General features: G+C 52.3%; 1 protein-coding gene across 2 annotated transcripts in view; it reads right to left on the bottom strand.

Moving 5' to 3' along the window:
• LOC118215678 (low-density lipoprotein receptor-related protein 4-like) overlaps window positions 1-19,060 on the bottom strand; it is a 116,306-nt gene that overhangs the window by 15,929 nt on the left and 81,317 nt on the right. For both annotated transcript variants that reach the window (XM_035396621.1, XM_035396622.1), the window contains exons 11-24: window positions 18,244-18,369; window positions 17,234-17,464; window positions 15,803-15,959; window positions 14,933-15,150; window positions 10,057-10,233; window positions 9,821-9,946; window positions 7,792-8,000; window positions 6,393-6,474; window positions 5,836-5,941; window positions 4,905-5,106; window positions 3,927-4,116; window positions 2,436-2,567; window positions 1,071-1,211; window positions 4-90 (exon numbers count right to left, since the gene is read on the bottom strand). In XM_035396621.1, the coding sequence (XP_035252512.1) occupies window positions 4-90; window positions 1,071-1,211; window positions 2,436-2,567; window positions 3,927-4,116; window positions 4,905-5,106; window positions 5,836-5,941; window positions 6,393-6,474; window positions 7,792-8,000; window positions 9,821-9,946; window positions 10,057-10,233; window positions 14,933-15,150; window positions 15,803-15,959; window positions 17,234-17,464; window positions 18,244-18,369 (2,184 nt within the window). The remainder of the gene's footprint in view (window positions 1-3; window positions 91-1,070; window positions 1,212-2,435; window positions 2,568-3,926; window positions 4,117-4,904; window positions 5,107-5,835; window positions 5,942-6,392; window positions 6,475-7,791; window positions 8,001-9,820; window positions 9,947-10,056; window positions 10,234-14,932; window positions 15,151-15,802; window positions 15,960-17,233; window positions 17,465-18,243; window positions 18,370-19,060) is intronic.

Below are 19,060 nucleotides of genomic sequence, written 5' to 3'. Positions count from 1 at the left end.
CACCCGTGGAGATGATGTCCTCGTACTCCGCGCCGTCCAGATTGGCCCGGCTCACTTTGTTCAGAGTGCTGTCGGACCAGTACACTTTACCTGCGGGAGAATCGAACGGGGGGTAAATCTAACGGCCTCGAAAACGCCTCCAGGTACGCCGCCCGTCCAGCTACGGAGAGCAGCGTGGGCGGGGAGAGCATGTGATGGTAAATGGACTGCATTTATATAGCGCTTTTATCCAAAGCGCTTTACAACTGATGCCTCTCATTCGCCAGAGCAGTTGGGGGTTAGGTGTCTTGCTCAAGGACACTTCGACACGCCCAGAGCGGGGTTTGAACCAGCAACCCTCCGACTGCCAGACAATCGCTCTTACCTCCTGAGCCATGTCGCCCCATATGCGTGATGTGTAGGTCTGCGCGTGTGCAATACATCAGCAATACAAAACCTACGTTTCTCAGAGCTCACCAGCACCCCCTAGAGATTAATGAAGTGACCGCAAGCAAAAAAAGCAAACGCACGTTTGTGTGATTGACAACCTGATAAGCCAATGAGATTCATTTATCGTTTGCTTAGTTTGGGGAGAAAAAAACCTTGGTGAGGTCTGAAACCCGCAACTCTGCACACAGAACTATGTCCTCCCAGATGCACAAACAGTATTTAGTTAAATGCAAAAGTATTGGGACAGTGACACTATTTGTGTTGTGTTGGCTTTGTACTCCAGCGCACTGGGTTTGAAACGCGACCCACAGACTTCACCAGACTCGGGCTGTCTACCCTGCTGATGCTCTGCCACCTCCAGTTCCTGTTTGTTTCTGGAGTGTTCTGCCTTCAGGTTTGTCTTCAGCAATTGAAGCGCACGTTCAGTTGGATTCAGGACGGGTGACTGACATGCCCAGCACCAAACATCGCATCACTGTACCAATACTTTTGCATTAAACTACATGAGCCGGATTACTCCGTTTCTTTAAAGCTCAATGTATGCTGGGAAATGAAGGCTAATTAAGACATATCTCCACATCTGGAAGGACAATAAAGTCACGGTGAATTCCGTTTCGCGGTCGATTCGACCCGTCGCCCACCTTCCTTGGGGTCCACCCCGATGGCGATGGTGTTCTTCATGGACCCGTTAACGGCCAGCACCACGTCCGCGAAGTAGGGTATGTCCAGGGACACCATGCGGATGTCCGTCCTCCGGGCGAAAACCAGGAAGCTGCTCATTCCTTCATAAAAAAAAGAAAAATAAATAAAAAACAAGGACAGCCGTTAAATGTTCGGGCCCCCGTGCCAGCAAAACCAACTCGTGACTTCTTCCCCCGGCGACAGATCCACCAATGGCGTGCCTGGGAATAGCAGGGGTGCGCCGTTTCAACACGGTCGGCTTTATCACCCCCTAATTGTACCCGTCCGTTTATTTAAACCTCCATTTTGTGTTGCAGAGAGCGAACCGACCCAAAATAGCAACGTTTCCGACGAGGTTACAGTGTGAACTCACACACTTAATTATACAAGAGATGTTTGGGCAGCAGAGGTTGAATAAGGAGACAGAAGTGAGAAGTACCAAACTCCACGCAAATATCAGGAACTATTTTCGTTTTAGTAGTGTACACAGAACCGCCAATGTGTGGAACGTCTTGTGCCAGGTCATGCAGCAGAGGCAGAGATGTTCGGCTTGTCCAAGCGGGGCTTAATGCAGTGATGAATACTCTCTGGTTTGCAGGTAAATGGTGTGAGTAAATGGACCGAATGGCTTGTTCCGGTTATTTTGTGTTCTTCCAATCTTGTTCTCGTGGTCTTACACAACAGTACAATACAGGAAACAAATTCAAATGTTAAACAGCTCTGAGAGTCTGAACTGTGTGCTGTAGCATTTGGCTTCTTGCTCCTCAGGAGGCGTGTTTATATGAGATGAGAGGACTCATCGCAGTTTCAGCACAAAGAAGAGAGCCCTCGTCTCCAGGCAACAGGTGGAGGCGTCAAACGATTGGGGCGGGACGCTGGAGTGGGTGGCGGGCTGCTCTGATTGACGGGTACAGCTTGTGGAAGGACCCCCCCCCCCCCCTAAGTATTTCACCCCTATACACACACACCCCCCTTCCCCAAGCCCCTGGGGGTCTGGAGACAGGTGGGGGGGGGGGGGGGGAGTGTCCCATTTCAAAGAGCAGATCTGGGAGGTAGGTTGGGAGAGACGGGGTTGTCGGTTGAGCATGAAGGAGTGTGTGTATGTGTACGTGTGTGTGCGTGTCTGTGTGCGTACAAGCATGTGTATATGTGTATGCAGGTGTATGTGAACGCGTATGAGTGTGTATGCGAGTGTGTGTTTGTGAGAAAGAGAGAGTGTGTGTATATATGAGTGTGTAAGTGAGCATGAGTGTGCGTGCATGTATGTATGTGAGTGTGAGTGTCTGTGTGTTTTTTTTTTTGGGGGAGGGGGGGGGGGTTCTCACCATGGGTGCAGGTCTTCCCATCCACCTGCAGGTTGACGCCGGTGGGACAGGCACAGCTGGAGGCCTTGGGCAGGGGGGCCAGGAGGCAGAGGTGGCTGCAGCCCCCGTTGTTCACCGCGCACGGCGTCCGCACTGAGGGCACAGAGGGAGGGGTGGGGGGGTAGGGGGGGGGGGTAGAGTCAGCTTCTCTCCAGTAACGCTCGCGCAACGTTCCCGTAACGTAGCCGCAAAGCCGTACGCCGTTTATGGCGACACGATGACGACGCTCCCACGGTTACGCCATCTGACGACATTGCGTCGATGTGGCGATGACGCTGCGCGTTGTTTTTATCCTCGGGAAGGGAGGAGGGGGAGGACCCAGAGAGAAGAGAGAGATTTTGGCCGGTTGCCACGACGACGTCGCCACGACGACATTCCCACGATGCAGCAGGATCACGGGACACGGAAGGGGACGGAAAAGGATTAGGGGTCGGCTCCCGCGCGATGGCGCTCCCGGGTGTTCCCCCAACGTTCCCCCAACGTTCCCCTAACCGCAGCCTCTGCCGCGGCCCGTCCCTGTCCTCCGGAGGGTTTCGGGTTTCGCCGGGGGGGGGGGGGGGGGGGCGGCGGCGCCCCTGAACTCCAGGTGAACCTGGCGGAAGCTCGGCGGGCGCTCGGCACTCCCCCTCCTCCCCACCCCAGGCCGGGCTGAGGGACGCTCATTAAACGCATTCCAGGTCTCGGGACGCCCCATACATCACACCGCCCCGCCACGACCCCAACCCGCTCCACTGGAGCCTGGGGATCCCATTACACACTCACACACATGCACGCACACACACATGCTTATACACACACACACGCACGCATGCACACACGCACACACACGCACGCACACACGCACACACACACACACATTCACACACACACACGCACACACGTGCACAAACACACACATGCACGCACGCATGCCACCGTGAGATCAGTGAGATGTTATGAGAACACGTTGTGGGCCACAACACACCACGAAACCACATATGTCATCAACGTATGATTTTCTTCTCACTTATTTTCCATAAAAGTTCATTAGCATTTGTCGCTGTCTCCATTAACTGAGCTAGTATTTGAATGATATTTGTCGGCTACATAGCTAAAAATAATATAACATCTAGCTAGCTTGCTGGCTTGGTATGTGGTTAAATTTCCGAGTAGTTATTGACTGGAAAATACTACAAAAAAATATCCTAGTTGCAAAGTATGTGAAGCAAAACATGGGCATGAGATGTGTTTGCGCGCCTCTTCACGTAACATCAAGAAATACATTTTCTCACAAAAATGTCTTCTCAAAGAAATGCCTAGCCCTGGTAGGACCCTTCAGCGCTAGACTGGACACTGGTATGTACTGTGTAGCCCCGTGAAAGTGGGTGAATGAGGGCAGTGGACGGGTGTGGGGTCATGGTCCGGTCCGGTTCCGGTTCCGGTTCCGGTTCCGGTCCGATGCGGGGGCCCCACCTGGAGAGCGTTGCCGGTGGAACATGTGGATGTCCATCAGGTTCTCCAGGTTCTGGGCCAGCGTGGAGCGGCCCAGGCCGGTGTTCTTGTCGGCGCTCTGGATGTTCTTGGACTGCCAGTCCGTCCAATAGATCTTGTCCTCGTGGAGGGTCAGGCCAAAGGGGTGGGGCAACTGGCTGCCAATCAGCACCTAGGCAATCAAATAGGCGGAGTCACAGAGGTAAGTCACGTGTGACACCAGGGGGTACGTGCATTGCGTGCTTGACGTTGTATTTATATTTAAATCTGCTTTTTGCTTGTTGATCTGCGTATCACAGTTTTTACACTGCTAGCCTAATAGCTGAAGGTAAAATTCCCATTACGTTTAATTAACAACAAATATTTCTATTCAGATTTCCATTTTAGCATCCATAAAGCTAAAATCACAACAATTCAGGGCCCAACTTCCAATGAAGCTTTTTAAGTAAAGAGTCCTGTTAGATATGCTGCTTTATGTTTTTAAAAAAATTTTTTTTAATAAACTTGATGATAGGAAGGGGCTATAATGAGCTGTCAATCACTGCCTTCCTTAAGTAAATAAAATGTTCTGCCTTCCCTAGTGGAACACAGTGATTGGTTGAAATATGCCTGTCACTGCTAGCAAACGGTAGCCTGCGCTAACAGTTACTCGGCAGCAGGTGGCTGGCTAGCGCTGCTACACGCGCGCGCTTCCCCTTTAAGAGCAGAGCTGAGGTGGGCCGGATGTAGAAGTGAGCTTTCACAAACTGCATAACAGGTGGAGCTACAAGTAGCTGTCGACTGCGGAGTCATCTGGCCAAAGTAAAGAGGCTTCACCAAATGCAATGATTGGCTCAAACCTGTGAGCCACTGACGCCTAACGGTAGCTCCGCCCAATTTTTGGATTCGCGGAGCTTCATTCTGGCGCTGCTAAAACCCCGCCCTCGGCCGGAAGGGGGGAGGGGCTTATCGCCGCCGCACCTTTCTCTCGGAGCCGTCGAAGTGGGCGTGCTCGATGGTCTTCATCCCCGCGTCGGTCCAGTACAGCCGCTCGGTCTGGTAGTCGACGGCCAGGCCGTTGGGCCAGGTCAGGTTGGACGAGATGATGACCAGGCGGTTGGAGGCGTCCATGCCGGCTCTCTCAATCTTGGGGCTGGCCCCCCAGTCTGTCCAGTACATGTACCTGAGACACGGGGGGGGGGAAGAGGGGGAGAGTCATCCAGTGTGTGTGTGTGTGTGTGTGTCTGAGACACGGGGGGGCAGAGGGGGAGAGTCATCCAGTGTGTGTGTGTGTGTGTGTGTGTGTGTGTGTATGTGTGTGTATTTGTGTGTGTGTGTGTCTGAGACACGGGGGGGCAGAGGGGGAGAGTCATCCAGTCTGTGTGTGTGTGTGTGTGTGTTTGTGTGTCTGAGACACGGGGGGGCAGAGGGGGAGAGTCATCCAGTGTGTGTGTGTGTGTATGTGTTTGTGTCTGAGACACAAGGTATACAGGGGGAGAATCATCCAGTGTGTGTTTCTGTGTGTATGTGTGTGTCTGAGACACAGAGTATAGAGGGGAAAATCACCCTGTGCATGTGCGTGTGTGTGTGTCTGTATGCATCTCAGGGTATAGAGGGGAAATTCACCCTGTGTGTGTGTGTGTCTGTGTGTATCTCAGGGAAGGGAGGGGAAATTCACCCTGTGCGTGTGTGTGAGTGTCTGTGTGTTTCTGTGTGTGTGCGCATGTCTGAGACACGGGGGTATAGAGGGGGAGAAACATCCTCTGTGTGTGTGTGTGTGTGTGTGTGTGAGAGTGTTTCTGTGTGTATGTGTGTCTGAAACACAGGGTATAGAGGGGAAAATCACCCTGATGATTGTGTGTGTGTGTCTGTGTGCACTCATTTAAGTTATCACTCCTGTGTGATGACGCACCCCCCGATAGGGTCCACCACGATGTCCCGGGGCCGGTCCAGGTTCTCCCAGATCAGCACCGTGCGCATGCTCCCGTCGCCGTTGGAAACCTCGATTCGGTCCGTGCCTGAGGGAGCGGACAGACAGACGGACGGACGGACGAGTTACGGGACTTCAGCGATAGTGAACCGAAACGGACAGACAGACCAACGGACACCCAGCAGAGAGGCAAAGGGAGGGCTGTTTGACTCAAGTGTCACCATCCTCATTTTGTCCACTGAAAACGACCCAATTTCCATTTATTAAACTTTACTTGTACAGGGTAGATTGGCACGCATGCTCTTTTCCAGCAATGCACTGTTAATGCCCCCCCCCCCTCTCCCAGTTACCCTAACCTTCATGTCTTTGGACTGTGGAGTACCCGGAAGAAACCCACGCGGACACGGGGAGAACACGCAAACTCCACGCAGAAAGGGCCTCGGCCAGGATTCGAACCCACAACCACCTGGCCGTGAGGCAAGCAGTGCTAATGCAGTACTAGCCGTCATTAAGAAGGTATCGTCGGCAGCGCTGTTTACCTGCGTCGGTCCAGTACAGCTTTTGGGTCACCCAATCCAGAGCAAGCCCTGCGGGACTCTCCAAACTGGTGTCGACGACAACCTGCACGAATATTAAAACACGAGGAAGCCAAATGAGAATCGTTTACATAACGCTGATTCACACCAGTACCACAAACACGCCCTCCTATGGTAAATGGTAAATGGACTGTATTTATATAGCGCTTTTATCCAAAGCGCTTTACAATTGATGCCTCTCATTCGCCAGAGCAGTTAGGGGTTAGGGGTTAGGTGTTTTGCTCAAGGACACTTCGACATGCCCAGGGCGGGGTTTGAACCGGCAACCCTCCGACTGCCAGACAATTGGTCTTACCTCCTGAGCTATGTCGCCCCTTCCACAAAATTCCAAAAAAATAGGTCATTTTCTTGTTTTTCTCCTAAGACCCAGCAACTCATTTTTGTCCTCTGTAGGGGACATGTGTCTCTGGGCTTAATCTCAAGAGCCATATATTCTACTATGCTGGAGCCTAACACTAAAAGGGACATTAAAAAACATTTTCATGGCACCATGTTTTTGTTTATCCAAGACGATTGTATTTTGTCAAAAAAAAAGAAAATGATCTCTTTTTTTGGGATTTTGTGTCAGGGGTGACATAGCTCAGGAGGTAAGAGTGGTTGTCTGGCAGTCGGTTCGATCCCCCGCCCAGGGGCGTGTCGAAGTGTCCCTGAGCAAGACACCCAACCCCTAATTGCTCCCAACGAGCTGATTGGTAGCTTGCGTGGCAGCCTTTCACCGTTGGCGTGTGAGTGTGTGTGTGTGTGTGTGTGTGTGTGTGTGTGAATGGGTGAATGAGAGGCATCGATTGTAAAGCGCTTCGGATAAAGGCGCTATATAAATGCGGTCCATTTACGGTCACCGTTTAGTTCCAGGCGGCTGGCCGAAAGCCGCAGTTCACCACTGCCTCCAGCAGGTGGCGATATTTAACAGAGGAAAAAAAAAAATTCTCCTCACCAGGAGAGATTAAAGCATCCATATATCAGAGACGTTAGTGCGTTAGCGCCTAGGCGCGGACGCGCCGGGACAAGCACCGAGGCGCGCACTCGTAATCCGTGACCGCGACCGGACAGGAAGACCGGACGGAGTGTAGCACAGTGGGTAAGGAACTGGGCTTGTAACCGAAAGGTCGCAGGTTCGATTCCCCGGTAAGGACACTGCCGTTGTACCCTTGAGCAAGGTACTTAACTGAAATTGCTTCAGTATATATCCAGCTGTATAAATGGATACAATGTAAAAAATGATATGTAAAAGTTGTGTAAGTCGCTCTGGATAAGAGCGTCTGCTAAATGCCTGTAATGTAATGTAATGTAAGACGCGGGAACGGGCTCCGCCCCCCCCCCCCCCTTCTCTCCTTCAACCCACCTCCTGCTCGGACCCGTCCCACCTGGCGCGGTTGACCGAGTCGGTGGCCACGTCCGTCCAGTAGACGCGCTCCCCGCGGGAGTCCCAGTCCAGCGCCACGGCGTTGCGCACGTCCGCCAGCGGGACGACGACGTCCGACCCGTCCGCCGTGTCGAAGCTGATCCGACGGACGTCCGTCCTTCGGGCAAAAAGCAGGAACGTGTCAAGACCTGATCAAAGACCAAAAGGTCTCCTGTCAGACTTCTCGGGTTTTGGTAACAGCAGGTCATCACAAGCAAACACAAGCTCAGCCATTCCATCAGATCAGTTAGACTTATAATGTGCCTAAATAATCACACACTGATATATCAAGCACTGATGATTATGAAATAATATTACTTCAGTTACTTCCTCTCTAGACTTTCATACACATCAAACGGTTCAAATTAATGCATTTTTAGCCATTACGGCAACATGAACACAGTAATTAGTAAGGCATTACGATATCTGTGTGCTTGACACCTTAAACATTAAATGATATGAGTACTAAACAATTCATCTTAATGCATCTCCAAAGCTGCTTCAGTTTACTGACGTGACATTCCTGTGATGAAGAGCCAGCTACTTTAAATAATGGGATTCAATCACTGTTCGCTCTTCGCTTTGACAGTAAAGTTTGGCAAGTCACGGTTAAGGACAGGTTTGGTTTGAATCCAGGCCATCGCACTGGCAGTTGAAATAGGTAGTTAAGGACTGGTTCGAATCCCAGCCATAGTGCCGGCGGTGGACACAGTTACAATTAAGGACAGGTTTGGTTTGAATCCAGGCCATAAAGTTGGCAGTGGACACAGTTACAGTTAAGGACAGCTTTGGTTTGAATCCAGGCCATAGTGCTGGCAATGGACACAGTTACAGTTAAGGACAGGTTTGGTTTGAATCCAGGCCATAAAGTTGGCAGTGGACACAGTTACAATTAAGGACAGGTTTGGTTTGAATCCAGGCCATAGTGCTGGCGGTGGACACAGTTACAATTAAGGACAGGTTTGGTTTGAATCCAGGCCATAAAGTTGGCAGTGGACACAGTTACAGTTAAGGACAGGTTTGGTTTGAATCCAGGCCATAAAGTTGGCAGTGGACACAGTTACAGTTAAGGACAGGTTTGGTTTGAATCCAGGCCATAAAGTTGGCAGTGGACACAGTTACAGTTAAGGACAGGTTTGGTTTGAATCCAGGCCATAGTGCTGGCAATGGACACAGTTACAGTTAAGGACAGGTTTGGTTTGAATCCAGGCCATAAAGTTGGCAGTGGACACAGTTACAGTTAAGGACAGCTTTGGTTTGAATCCAGGCCATAGTGCTGGCAATGGACACAGTTACAATTAAGGACAGGTTTGGTTTGAATCCAGGCCATAAAGTTGGCAGTGGACACAGTTACAGTTAAGGACAGCTTTGGTTTGAATCCAGGCCATAGTGCTGGCAATGGACACAGTTACAGTTAAGGACAGGTTTGGTTTGAATCCAAGCCATAAAGTTGGCAGTGGACACAGTTACAATTAAGGACAGGTTTGGTTTGAATCCAGGCCATAAAGTTGGCAGTGGACACAGTTACAGTTAAGGACAGGTTTGGTTTGAATCCAGGCCATAAAGTTGGCAGTGGACACAGTTACAGTTAAGGACAGCTTTGGTTTGAATCCAGGCCATAGTGCTGGCAATGGACACAGTTACAGTTAAGGACAGGTTTGGTTTGAATCCAGGCCATAAAGTTGGCAGTGGACACAGTTACAGTTAAGGACAGCTTTGGTTTGAATCCAGGCCATAGTGCTGCCAATGGACACAGTTACAGTTAAGGACAGCTTTGGTTTGAATCCAGGCCATAGTGCTAGCAATGGACACAGTTACAGTTAAGGACGGCTTTGGTTTGAATCCAGGCCATAACGCTGGCAATGGACACAGTTACAGTTAAGGACAGGTTTGGTTTGAATCTGGGCAAAAGTGCTGGCAGTGGAAACAGGAAGTGGCGGGGGGAAACGGACGGGCCGCGTGCACTTACTCTCCGCGCAGGTGAAGCTGTCGACCTTCTTGAAGCCGGTGGGGCAGGCGCAGGTGTAGGTCTTGTTGCTAGGCAGGCAGAGGTGACTGCAGCCGCCGTTGTTGCTCCCGCATCGGTTCCGGCCACCTGGAGGGGAAACCCCCCGGGGAGAGAGAGGCGGTTAGAGCGGGACGGGGAAGGAGGAGGGACCTCGCACGGGGACCTCGCTGGGCCTCTCTGCGGCGCCCCCTGCTGACCTGCGGGCTGCCGCTGCGGGTGCAGCGTGTGGATGTCCATGGGGAAGTGCAGCTTGTTGCGGATGATCTCCTGGTTCTTGCCGGTGAACTTGTTGGCGCTGTTGATGCTCTTGGTGTGCCAGTCGGTCCAGTACAGGCTGTCCTCGAACACGGTGATGGCGAAGGGGTGGGGAAGACCTGCCGCGAGCAAAAAAAAAAAAAAACAAACAAACAAAAACAAACGACAAACGAATTAAACGAACGGGCAACGTCAGGGAACTAGGCTTCCTCCGCATACCACGTTACAGAACACTTCACAGTGTTCTCCTTCTCCGTTTAATTCTATTTAATCGCACACAAATCCATTAAATCTGCTGGCATCTGACAAGAGCTGACAGGAGGTCTGAGAGTTATGGCAGAAACCACTTTCCCAGGAAGGGACTCGGTGCCTGCTGGACTGTCGGCCATTTTAGCTTAATTATGACGGCTGGGGACCAGGATTTATTGCAGTTTTTAACCAGTTTCCAGACCTTACCGACTTATTCTCATCCTAGGAATGTTACAATAGAACATTATATACAGACGCACACACAAACACACGCACACACAATATTCTATGTGTAAAGTGGGCTGTAATTCCTACATCGATCACATGATATGGATGTAAATACCCTCAAATTAAAGCTGACAGTCAGCACTTGAACCTTGTATTTATTGCTGTAAAATCCAAATATGCTGGAGTCCAGAGCCAAAAAAACGAAACTGTGTCACTCTCCCGATACTTTTGAACCCGACTGTCTGTGTGCGCACGAGCTTGTGTGTGCGTGCGTGCATGTGCGCATGTGTGCTTGTGTGGCTGTGAGTGTGTGTGTATGCGTGCATGTGAATCTGCATGCGTGTGCGCGTGTGTGTAGGTGTATGTGTGTGCGTGTGTGTGTGTGTGTAGACGCGTGTGTGTGTATGTGTGTGTGCATGTATACATGCATTCTCATATCAGACTGAAGCACACGCACGCCAGACTGAGTGTAAAGTGAGATGTATGGGGGTTTTTTCTATATGATCTTATCGCTGAAAAGGAGACGTGTCACCAGGGTTGATAGGGGCAACGCCCCTATCGCGCTCCGGCTGTGTCACGCGATGTTCCGTTTCTCCTCTTTTCCGGGGTTTTCTCCATTTCCCTTTCCTCTTTCCCGTCTTTATTTCTGTCCCTCGTTCTCTCTCATCTCTTAATTTGAGTTCTGCTTCCTTCACTCCGTCCTTGTTTTTTCAGCTTGTCTTTTCAGTCTCTATCCCTCTCTCCCTCCGTTTCTCTGTCTCTCTCTGTTTCTTGGTTTCACACTCTCTCTCACTCCCTCACTTCCTCTCTCCCTCTGTTTCTCTGTCTCTCTCTGTCAAATTCAAATCTAAAATACTTCATTGACATGAAATACACAATTTCACACAGAGAACGACAAAAATACACTACAAAAAGAATGTAAATCTCTTTCCCTCTCCCTCTCCAGCTGCAGGCAGAAAGGATTTCAACCCCCACCCCCCCACCCCCCCACCTCCATACAGGTGCACAGGTGTGTGCTGGGGATCAGGGTTCTCAGCCCTGGCCCCTCCCCCTCCCCTACCCCCCACACCAGAGCAGACATGAGGGCTGGCAGACCTCCACACTCAGATACAGGCAAAGGTCCAGAGCAAACAGCAAAGGGCTCATTGCTACAGCATTAATCCCCACAGTGCACTTCATTAAGACTTTACTCACAGCGCTGTTAGCAGTTAGCCTCCCCCTCACAACCCCCCCAGCCTAACTACACACTCACAGCACTGTTAGCAGTTAGCCTCTCCCCTCACAATCCCCCCAGCCTAACTCCACACTCACAGCACTGTTAGCAGTTAGCCTCTCCCCTCACAACCCCCCCAGCCTAACTCCACACACAGCACTGTTAGCAGTTAGCCTCCCGCTAAAACCCACCAGCCTAACTCTACAGTCACAGCACTGTTAGCAGTTAGCCTCCCCCTCAAACACCCCCAGCCTAACTCTACACTCACAGCACTGTTAGCAGTTAGCCTCCCCCTCAAACACCCCCAGCCTAACTCTACACTCACAGCACTGTTAGCAGTTAGCCTCTCCCGCTCAAAACCCCCCAGCTTAACTACACACACAGCACTGTTAGCAGTTAGCCTCGCCCCTCACAACCCCTCCAGCCTAACTACACACTCACAGCGCTGTTAGCAGTTAGCCTCTCCCCTCACAACCCCACCAGCCTAACTCTACACTCACAGCGCTGTTAGCAGTTAGCCTCTCCCGCTCACAACCCCCCAGCCTAACTCTACACTCACAGCACTGTTAGCAGTTAGCCTCCCCCTCACAACCCCACCAGCCTAACTCTACACTCACAGCGCTGTTAAAAGTTAGCCTCTCCCCCTCACAACCCCCCCAGCCTAACTACACTCACAGCGCTGTTAGCAGTTAGCCTCTCCCCTCACAACCCACCAGCCTAACTACACACACACAGCACTGTTAGCAGTTAGCCTCTCCCCTCACAACCCCCAAACCCCCTCCCCCACACCCCTCGCTTGTCTCTACTCTCTTTCCACAAAGTTTCCGCAACTTTCCAGAAAGAATTTCCCAGCACATTCCACGTAACGTTTTGTTAGCTTGCGCGGTTCCTTGAGAACGGCCGGAACAATGCTGGCCATCCCCCTCGGATCTGGCGGCTCGGGCCCCGGTGCGGTCCGAACGAAATAAATCCCGGGTCTACTGCCGTTTCCTTCCCCGGCGGGTTCGATTTACGGCGGCGGCTTTAGAGTTCCGCCCGGCAGGACCCCGAAGCCGCCACGTTTACCCCCAGGGGGTCAGCGGGTCGTCGCTACGCGCGCGGCGCGCTGCGGCTAAAACAGCCGGCTACCGCGGCGTCGCTTCCGCCTCTCATTACATTGCTTTATATTACAGGCATTTGGCAGACGCTCTTATCCAGAGCGACGGACAACAAAGTGTATAACCATAACCAGGAACAAGTATGACGAAACCCCTAGAGAGAAGTACCGGTCCAAGTGCAGGGAACAACCGCATAGTTCAACTTGGACCCTGAAGGTTAAACTGATTAACACTTAACACAACGAGAACGGCAACAACGCAGTCTATGGAAAAAAATACAAGTAGTAGTTAAGACAGTTAGTGCACCTAAGTCACCTACAAAACAGCTGCCTAGTTACAACCCTAAGCTTACAGTCATTTACAGGGGGGTAGGGAGGGATGGGGAGAGGTGCAGCCTGAAGAGGTGAGTCTTCAGTCTCGTGAGTCTCTCGCGTTCAGAAATAAATTTACTGCTCGCAAAAAAAAAAACCGCACTAATTAAAACGCAACATTAAAATGTACTACTTCATTACTAAAGCTAATAAATTATCATTTAATAAACAGGAAAATGAGCTGTGCCGTGTGATTTATCGATGAAGGCAGTTAGCGCGGAGTGGCTCGGTGATCTACGGGCGAATGACTTTACGCACCCATCTGTGCTGCCCTGCCGCTAAGCAACAGGCTATCGACGATAAGATAGCGCGCCTCCGACGAGCGTGCGGACCTCACGCCAGGGGCCGCGTTCCCGCTGACAGAAATTCAATTTTTCCTCGGGGGGGGGGCGGCAGAGGTAAGCGCAGCCCGAAATAAAGCCGACAGACCTCGTGTAATCACAGGGGGGGGGGGGGAGAGGAGGGTTCGCGAAGCCCTCAAGGGGTGAAGCGAAAACGAGCTGTGAATTCACTGGGCCCGGCTGACCCGAACAAAAAAAAAAGAGCAGAAGCTCTCCAGAGGATGAAAATGGAAAAAAAAAAAACAAAACGACGGTTCGAGTTTGCGGTGTCGCCCATATCTGTCGGAAGCACCGCCTATTTTTGGCTGGACCGCAACGGCGGGGCCAGCCCTACAAACGCAAATGTCTGTGACTGAGTGACTGAGTGACGAAGTCACACCATTGGTCAGCCGAGTTACGAAGTTACACCATTGGTCGGCCGGATCACAAGTGTGAGGTCCAGCCATATATTAGGTTTTGACCTGGTCTTGATTGCTCAGGTTTCGGTTCACGGCACCTTGATGTGACATCAGGAGCTGTTTCTGAATCGTACACAGACAGACGCTTATTTAGCCTGGTTTAACAAAACTGCCTTGACTCTGCAGGCCATCGCCTTCTTCTTCTTCTTGCTCTCTGCCACCTGGAGAGGCTTTCCTTACTGCTGTTGCCCCAAGCAACAGGGGCCGTATGGGGGGCGGAGGTGGGGGGGGGTTAAGTCAACTCCATGGGCCCTGACTGACAGGGGCCCTCACAAAATATGTGTGTGGTCACAGCAGAGGTTTGGCAAACCTGATTCTACTAATCGGCGACTCAATAAAATCTCTCTCTAGCTGTCGAATGAGGTGCGGCTTTGTTAGGGTTGAAATGGAAAACCTACAGGATGGTAGATGGGATAGGATGGGGTTGGCCTGGGCTGGCGGGGCCCAACGGAACATCGTTTCACGGGGCCCAAACTGCCTTGGTGGGGGCCCCTGACACCAGGCTTTCTCTGTGAGACCATCAGGCCAGGGGCCTGCCGCGAAGCACCTTGTACTATACGAGCTCATTTGATTCGGAGTGTAGCACAGTGGGTAAGGAACTGCGCTTGTAACCGAAAGGTCGCAGGTTCGATTCCCGGGTAAGGACACTGCCGTTGTACCCTTGAGCAAGGTACTTAACCTGCATTGCTTCAGTATATATCCAGCTGTATAAATGGATACAATGTAAAGTGCTATGTAAAAAGTTGTGTAAGTCGCTCTGGATAAGAGCGTCTGCTAAATGCCTGTAATGTAATGTAATGTAATGTAATGATTCGATACCCCGCAAATTGGTCCGGACGGGGGGGGGGGTCCGGTGCCCACCTTGGCTGATGACCGCCTTCCTGTTGCGCCCGTCCAGGTCGGCGCGCTCGATCACGTGGTGCTTGGCGTCCACCCAGTACATGCGGTGCCCAGCGTAGTCGATGGTCAGCCCGTTGGGCCAGAAGAGGTGGGTGTCCGCGATGACGCGCCGGCTGGAGCCGTCCATGTCGGCGTACTCGATGCGCGGGGTGTTCCCCCAGTCCGTCCAGTAGATCTTACTGAGGAAGTAAGTAAGGAAGACGCAACGGATTACACCCGCCGGACTTTTAATTACGCCGGGGATAGGCGCCGGTTGCTACGTTGTTAGTTCTGTTTAGCGCTGAGGGACTTGCAGGGGAAAAGCCAAGCAGGTCATCATAAAGCAAGTAAAGAACATCTGAACCCATTAAGGCCCTTACAAAAGCAAATAGCCCACTGATGCACACACACACACACACATGCTCACTCTCACGCTCAGTCTCACTCTCGCACATGCACATGCACATGCAGTCAGTCAGTCAGTCAGTCAGTCAGTCAGTCAGTCAGTCAGTCAGTCAGTCAGTCAGTCAGTCACTCACTCACTCACTCACTCACTCACTCACTCACTCACACTCAAATCTTCAAATTCTAATTCAAATGACAAATTGAGCAAAGGACAAATTGGCTTTCTACCAAACCACCGCACAACTAATCACGTTTACACCCTACGCAGCCTAATTAATCAACATGTACACCAAAAAAGCAAAGGTTAAATTTTTGCATGCTTCATCAATTTTAAAAAAGGCTTTTGATTCTATTTGGCACACTCACTCGCTTTCTCTCTCTCTCACTCACACTCACTCACACACACACACACACACACAGCAGGGAGCGTGGGTTTCGGGCTCGTACCCCTCGATGGGGTGCAGGGCGATGGCGCGGGGCTTCTCCATGCTCTGCCACAGCAGGACCTTCCGGTGCGTCCCGTCCAGGTTGGCCACCTCGATGCGGGACGTCCCGGAGTCGGTCCAGTACAGCTTGTCATGGATCCAGTCGATGGCCAGCCCTCCTGCGTGGGCACAGTGATTCGGCTCATTAGAGCGCTCCCTTTAAAGCACCCCCGTCCCTCCCTCCCTCCCTCTCTCCCTCCTTCCCTCCTTCCCTCGCTCCCTTTAAAGCACCCCTGTCCCTCCCTCCCTCCCTCCTTCCCTCGCTCCCTTTAAAACACCACCCCTCCCTCCCTCGCTCACTCCCTCTAAAACATCTCCCTGCCTCCCTCGCTCTGGCGCTCCCTCTGAAACACCTCCCTCCCTCTCTCTCTCCCTCCCTCCCTCGCTCATTCCCTCTCTCCCTCCCTTGCACACTCCCTGCCTCCCTCGCTCTGAAATGCCACTCTGAAAGGGGTTAGGGTTAGGGTCTGGTGGCTCTGCCAGCCTGCACTCACTCCGCTGTCCAGTGATTGTGTTTTTCTCTTAATGCGGACTTCAGCCAATCAGCAATGATCTTTTAGTGCCACGTTCGCAGTTAATCAGTGACGCGGTGTTCTGGCGTTTTCAACGAAATAGAAACCTACGCAGAACCAACAACCGTTCGTTCTACCTTAACGATCAACGAAGGTTGGCAGTCACTTGCTTCACTTGACGAAAAGCACAGGGAATGGGGTACAAACTGGAGTTAGCGATCTACATCCGTATCATTACAGCAGTGAACCAGCCACTTCTTCACAACCTTCCTTAAGTCACTGACATTACCGCTGTCGTTCACTCTATTGCTGCATCACACGCGCACGCTTTTCTTGTCTATTCGGTACCTGGTGACCTCATCTGGTGGCGGAGTGTAGCACAGTGGGTAAGGAACTGGGCTCGTAACTGAAAGGTCGCAGGTTCGATTCCCGGGTAAGGACACTGCCGTCGTACCCTTGAGCAAGGTACTTAACCTGCATTGCTTCAGTATATATATCCAGCTGTATAAATGGATACAATGTAAAATGCTATGTAATGGTAAATGGACTGCATTTATATAGCGCTTTTATCCAAAGCGCTTTACAATTGATGCCTCTCATTCGCCAGAGCAGTTAGGGGTTTAGGGGTTAGGTGTCTTGCTCAAGGACACTTCGACACGCCCAGGGCGGGGTTTGAACCAGCAACCCTCCGACTGCCAGACAATCGGTCTTACCTCCTGAGCTATGTCACCACTATGTAAAAGTTGTGTAAGTCGCTCTGGATAAGAGCATCTGCTAAATGCCTGTAATGTAATGTAATGTGCAGGTGCCAGGTAATGATGTCACACAAGCAGTGCCGGGAGCCGTAGACAAGACAAGGCGACGCCGGAAGCAAAGGTTACCTGGGCTCTCCAGGCCGGTGGAGACCACCTCCTCCACGCCGCTGCCGTTGAGGTTGGCCCTGGCGATGCGGTCGAGCGTGACGTCGGACCAGAAGACCAGCTCGCGGCCGTGGTGGAAGTCCAGGGCGATGGCGTTCTCCAGGTTGTTGAGCAGCAGCGTGTACTCGGACCGGTGCGGCAGCACCTGCCGGATGTCTATCCGGTTGGCGAACAGCAGCACGGGCTCCGGGCCTGTGCCGGGGAGAAGGGAGAGGGGGAGAGAGAGAGGGAGGGAGGGAGGGAGAGAGAGAGGGAGGGAGGAGGGAGAGGGAGAGGGGGAGAGAGAGAGGAAGGGAGACGGAGAGAGGGAGGGGGAGAGAGAGAGTGAGTGGGAGAGGTGGAGGGGAGAGGGAGAGAGAGAGAGAGGGAGGGGGAGAGAGAGTGAGGGGGAGAGGTGGAGGGGAGAGGGAGAGAGAGAGAGAGTGAGGGGGAGAGTTGGAGGGGGGAGGGAGAGAGAGGGGAGAGAGAGAGAAAGGGAGACGGAGAGAGAAAGGGGAGAGGGAGAAAGAGGGGGAGAGAGGGAGAGGGGGAGAGAGTAAGGGGGAGAGGGGGGAGGGAGAGAGGGAGAGAGATATCATACACTTCTTCCGTTTCCCAAATCCAATTTCAGGGCTTTGAAATACTAACTGAGCATAACTGACAGCAGTGAAATCAAAAGGGGAAGTAAGTTATTTAAGACCTGCTAAAAATAACCCGGAAAAAAAAAATTGACATGTATTTGGTTACTCTTCCTGTTGTAATCCCAAACATGTCCCTACCATCTTGAACTTCAGCCATAACCTGACCTTAACCCCATTCTGCCCCCCCCCCCCCCACCCACCCAAGTTCATATTCAGCATGTTTAGAAGGGAGTCTGGCTTCACTCAAGACTCTCTCTCCACTGCATGCGTCCAGACGGTCATCGCATCACTGAAGGGCCTTCTTGCGCGCGCTTGGGCCCGACGGCCAGCAGGGCGGCGCCCCGCACTCACCCAGCGCCTTGCAGCTGCGCTTGTCCGGCCTCAGCTCGTACCCCTGCACGCACCAGCACTGGAACCCCCCCTCCGTGTTGGTACAGCCCTGGCTGCAGTAGCCCTCCTCTGCACATTCGTCCACATCTGGGAAAGGTCCATGAGGGAAAATAGGGGAGGTGGGGGGGAGGGGGGGGGGGGGGGGTGATGAGTCAACAGAGTCTCAAAAGCACAAAAGTACACCACCCCTTCATCCACAAATGTAAAATCCTGACGGTTCAAGTGCAAATAGAAGTTACTTTACAGTTATTTAAACAGTATTAAAAACTGACTGTGACCAAATGTAGTCTACGTTCTCTAGCCTAGAGTTCGGGTAAAAACAGTCAAAGGCTTCAAATGAACTCAAATGATCCGTTCGTGTCTAAGCAGGCATACTTAAAAGCACAGGGACGCTGAGTCATCACCATCAGCGCTCGCCCCCCCCCCCCCCCCCCCCCCCCCCCCCCTCCCCCTTCCCCGAGGCGAAAGGAAGATGGAAACGGAACAAATTTCTTCTTCTTTTTTTTTTCTGCAGCCGCACCGGGAGAGAAAACCTCGCCCCAAACCCTGCCACGGATAAACCGACCTACCGCAGCGGGCCGCTAACCGCTAACCGCGCTCGCGGCTAACCCCGGCGAGAGCGGCGAGCGGAACCTCAGGGTTCGACGGGCGGGACGGGCGGGCTCGCGACGGCGGGTGCGACCCCCAGGCCCGACGGGAACCCGGAGACGCCGTTCGAGAAACGCGGGCTCAGCTCCGCGCGCGTCCACGGACGAAAACGGTCGCTAAACGCGTCCGT

Source organism: Anguilla anguilla, chromosome 16 (genome assembly GCF_013347855.1).
Source record: "Anguilla anguilla isolate fAngAng1 chromosome 16, fAngAng1.pri, whole genome shotgun sequence".
In the NCBI taxonomy this organism is placed as follows: Eukaryota; Metazoa; Chordata; class Actinopteri; order Anguilliformes; family Anguillidae; genus Anguilla; species Anguilla anguilla.
The sequence above is the reverse complement of the archived record's forward strand: the minus strand, read 5'-3'. Positions and strand labels throughout refer to the sequence as shown.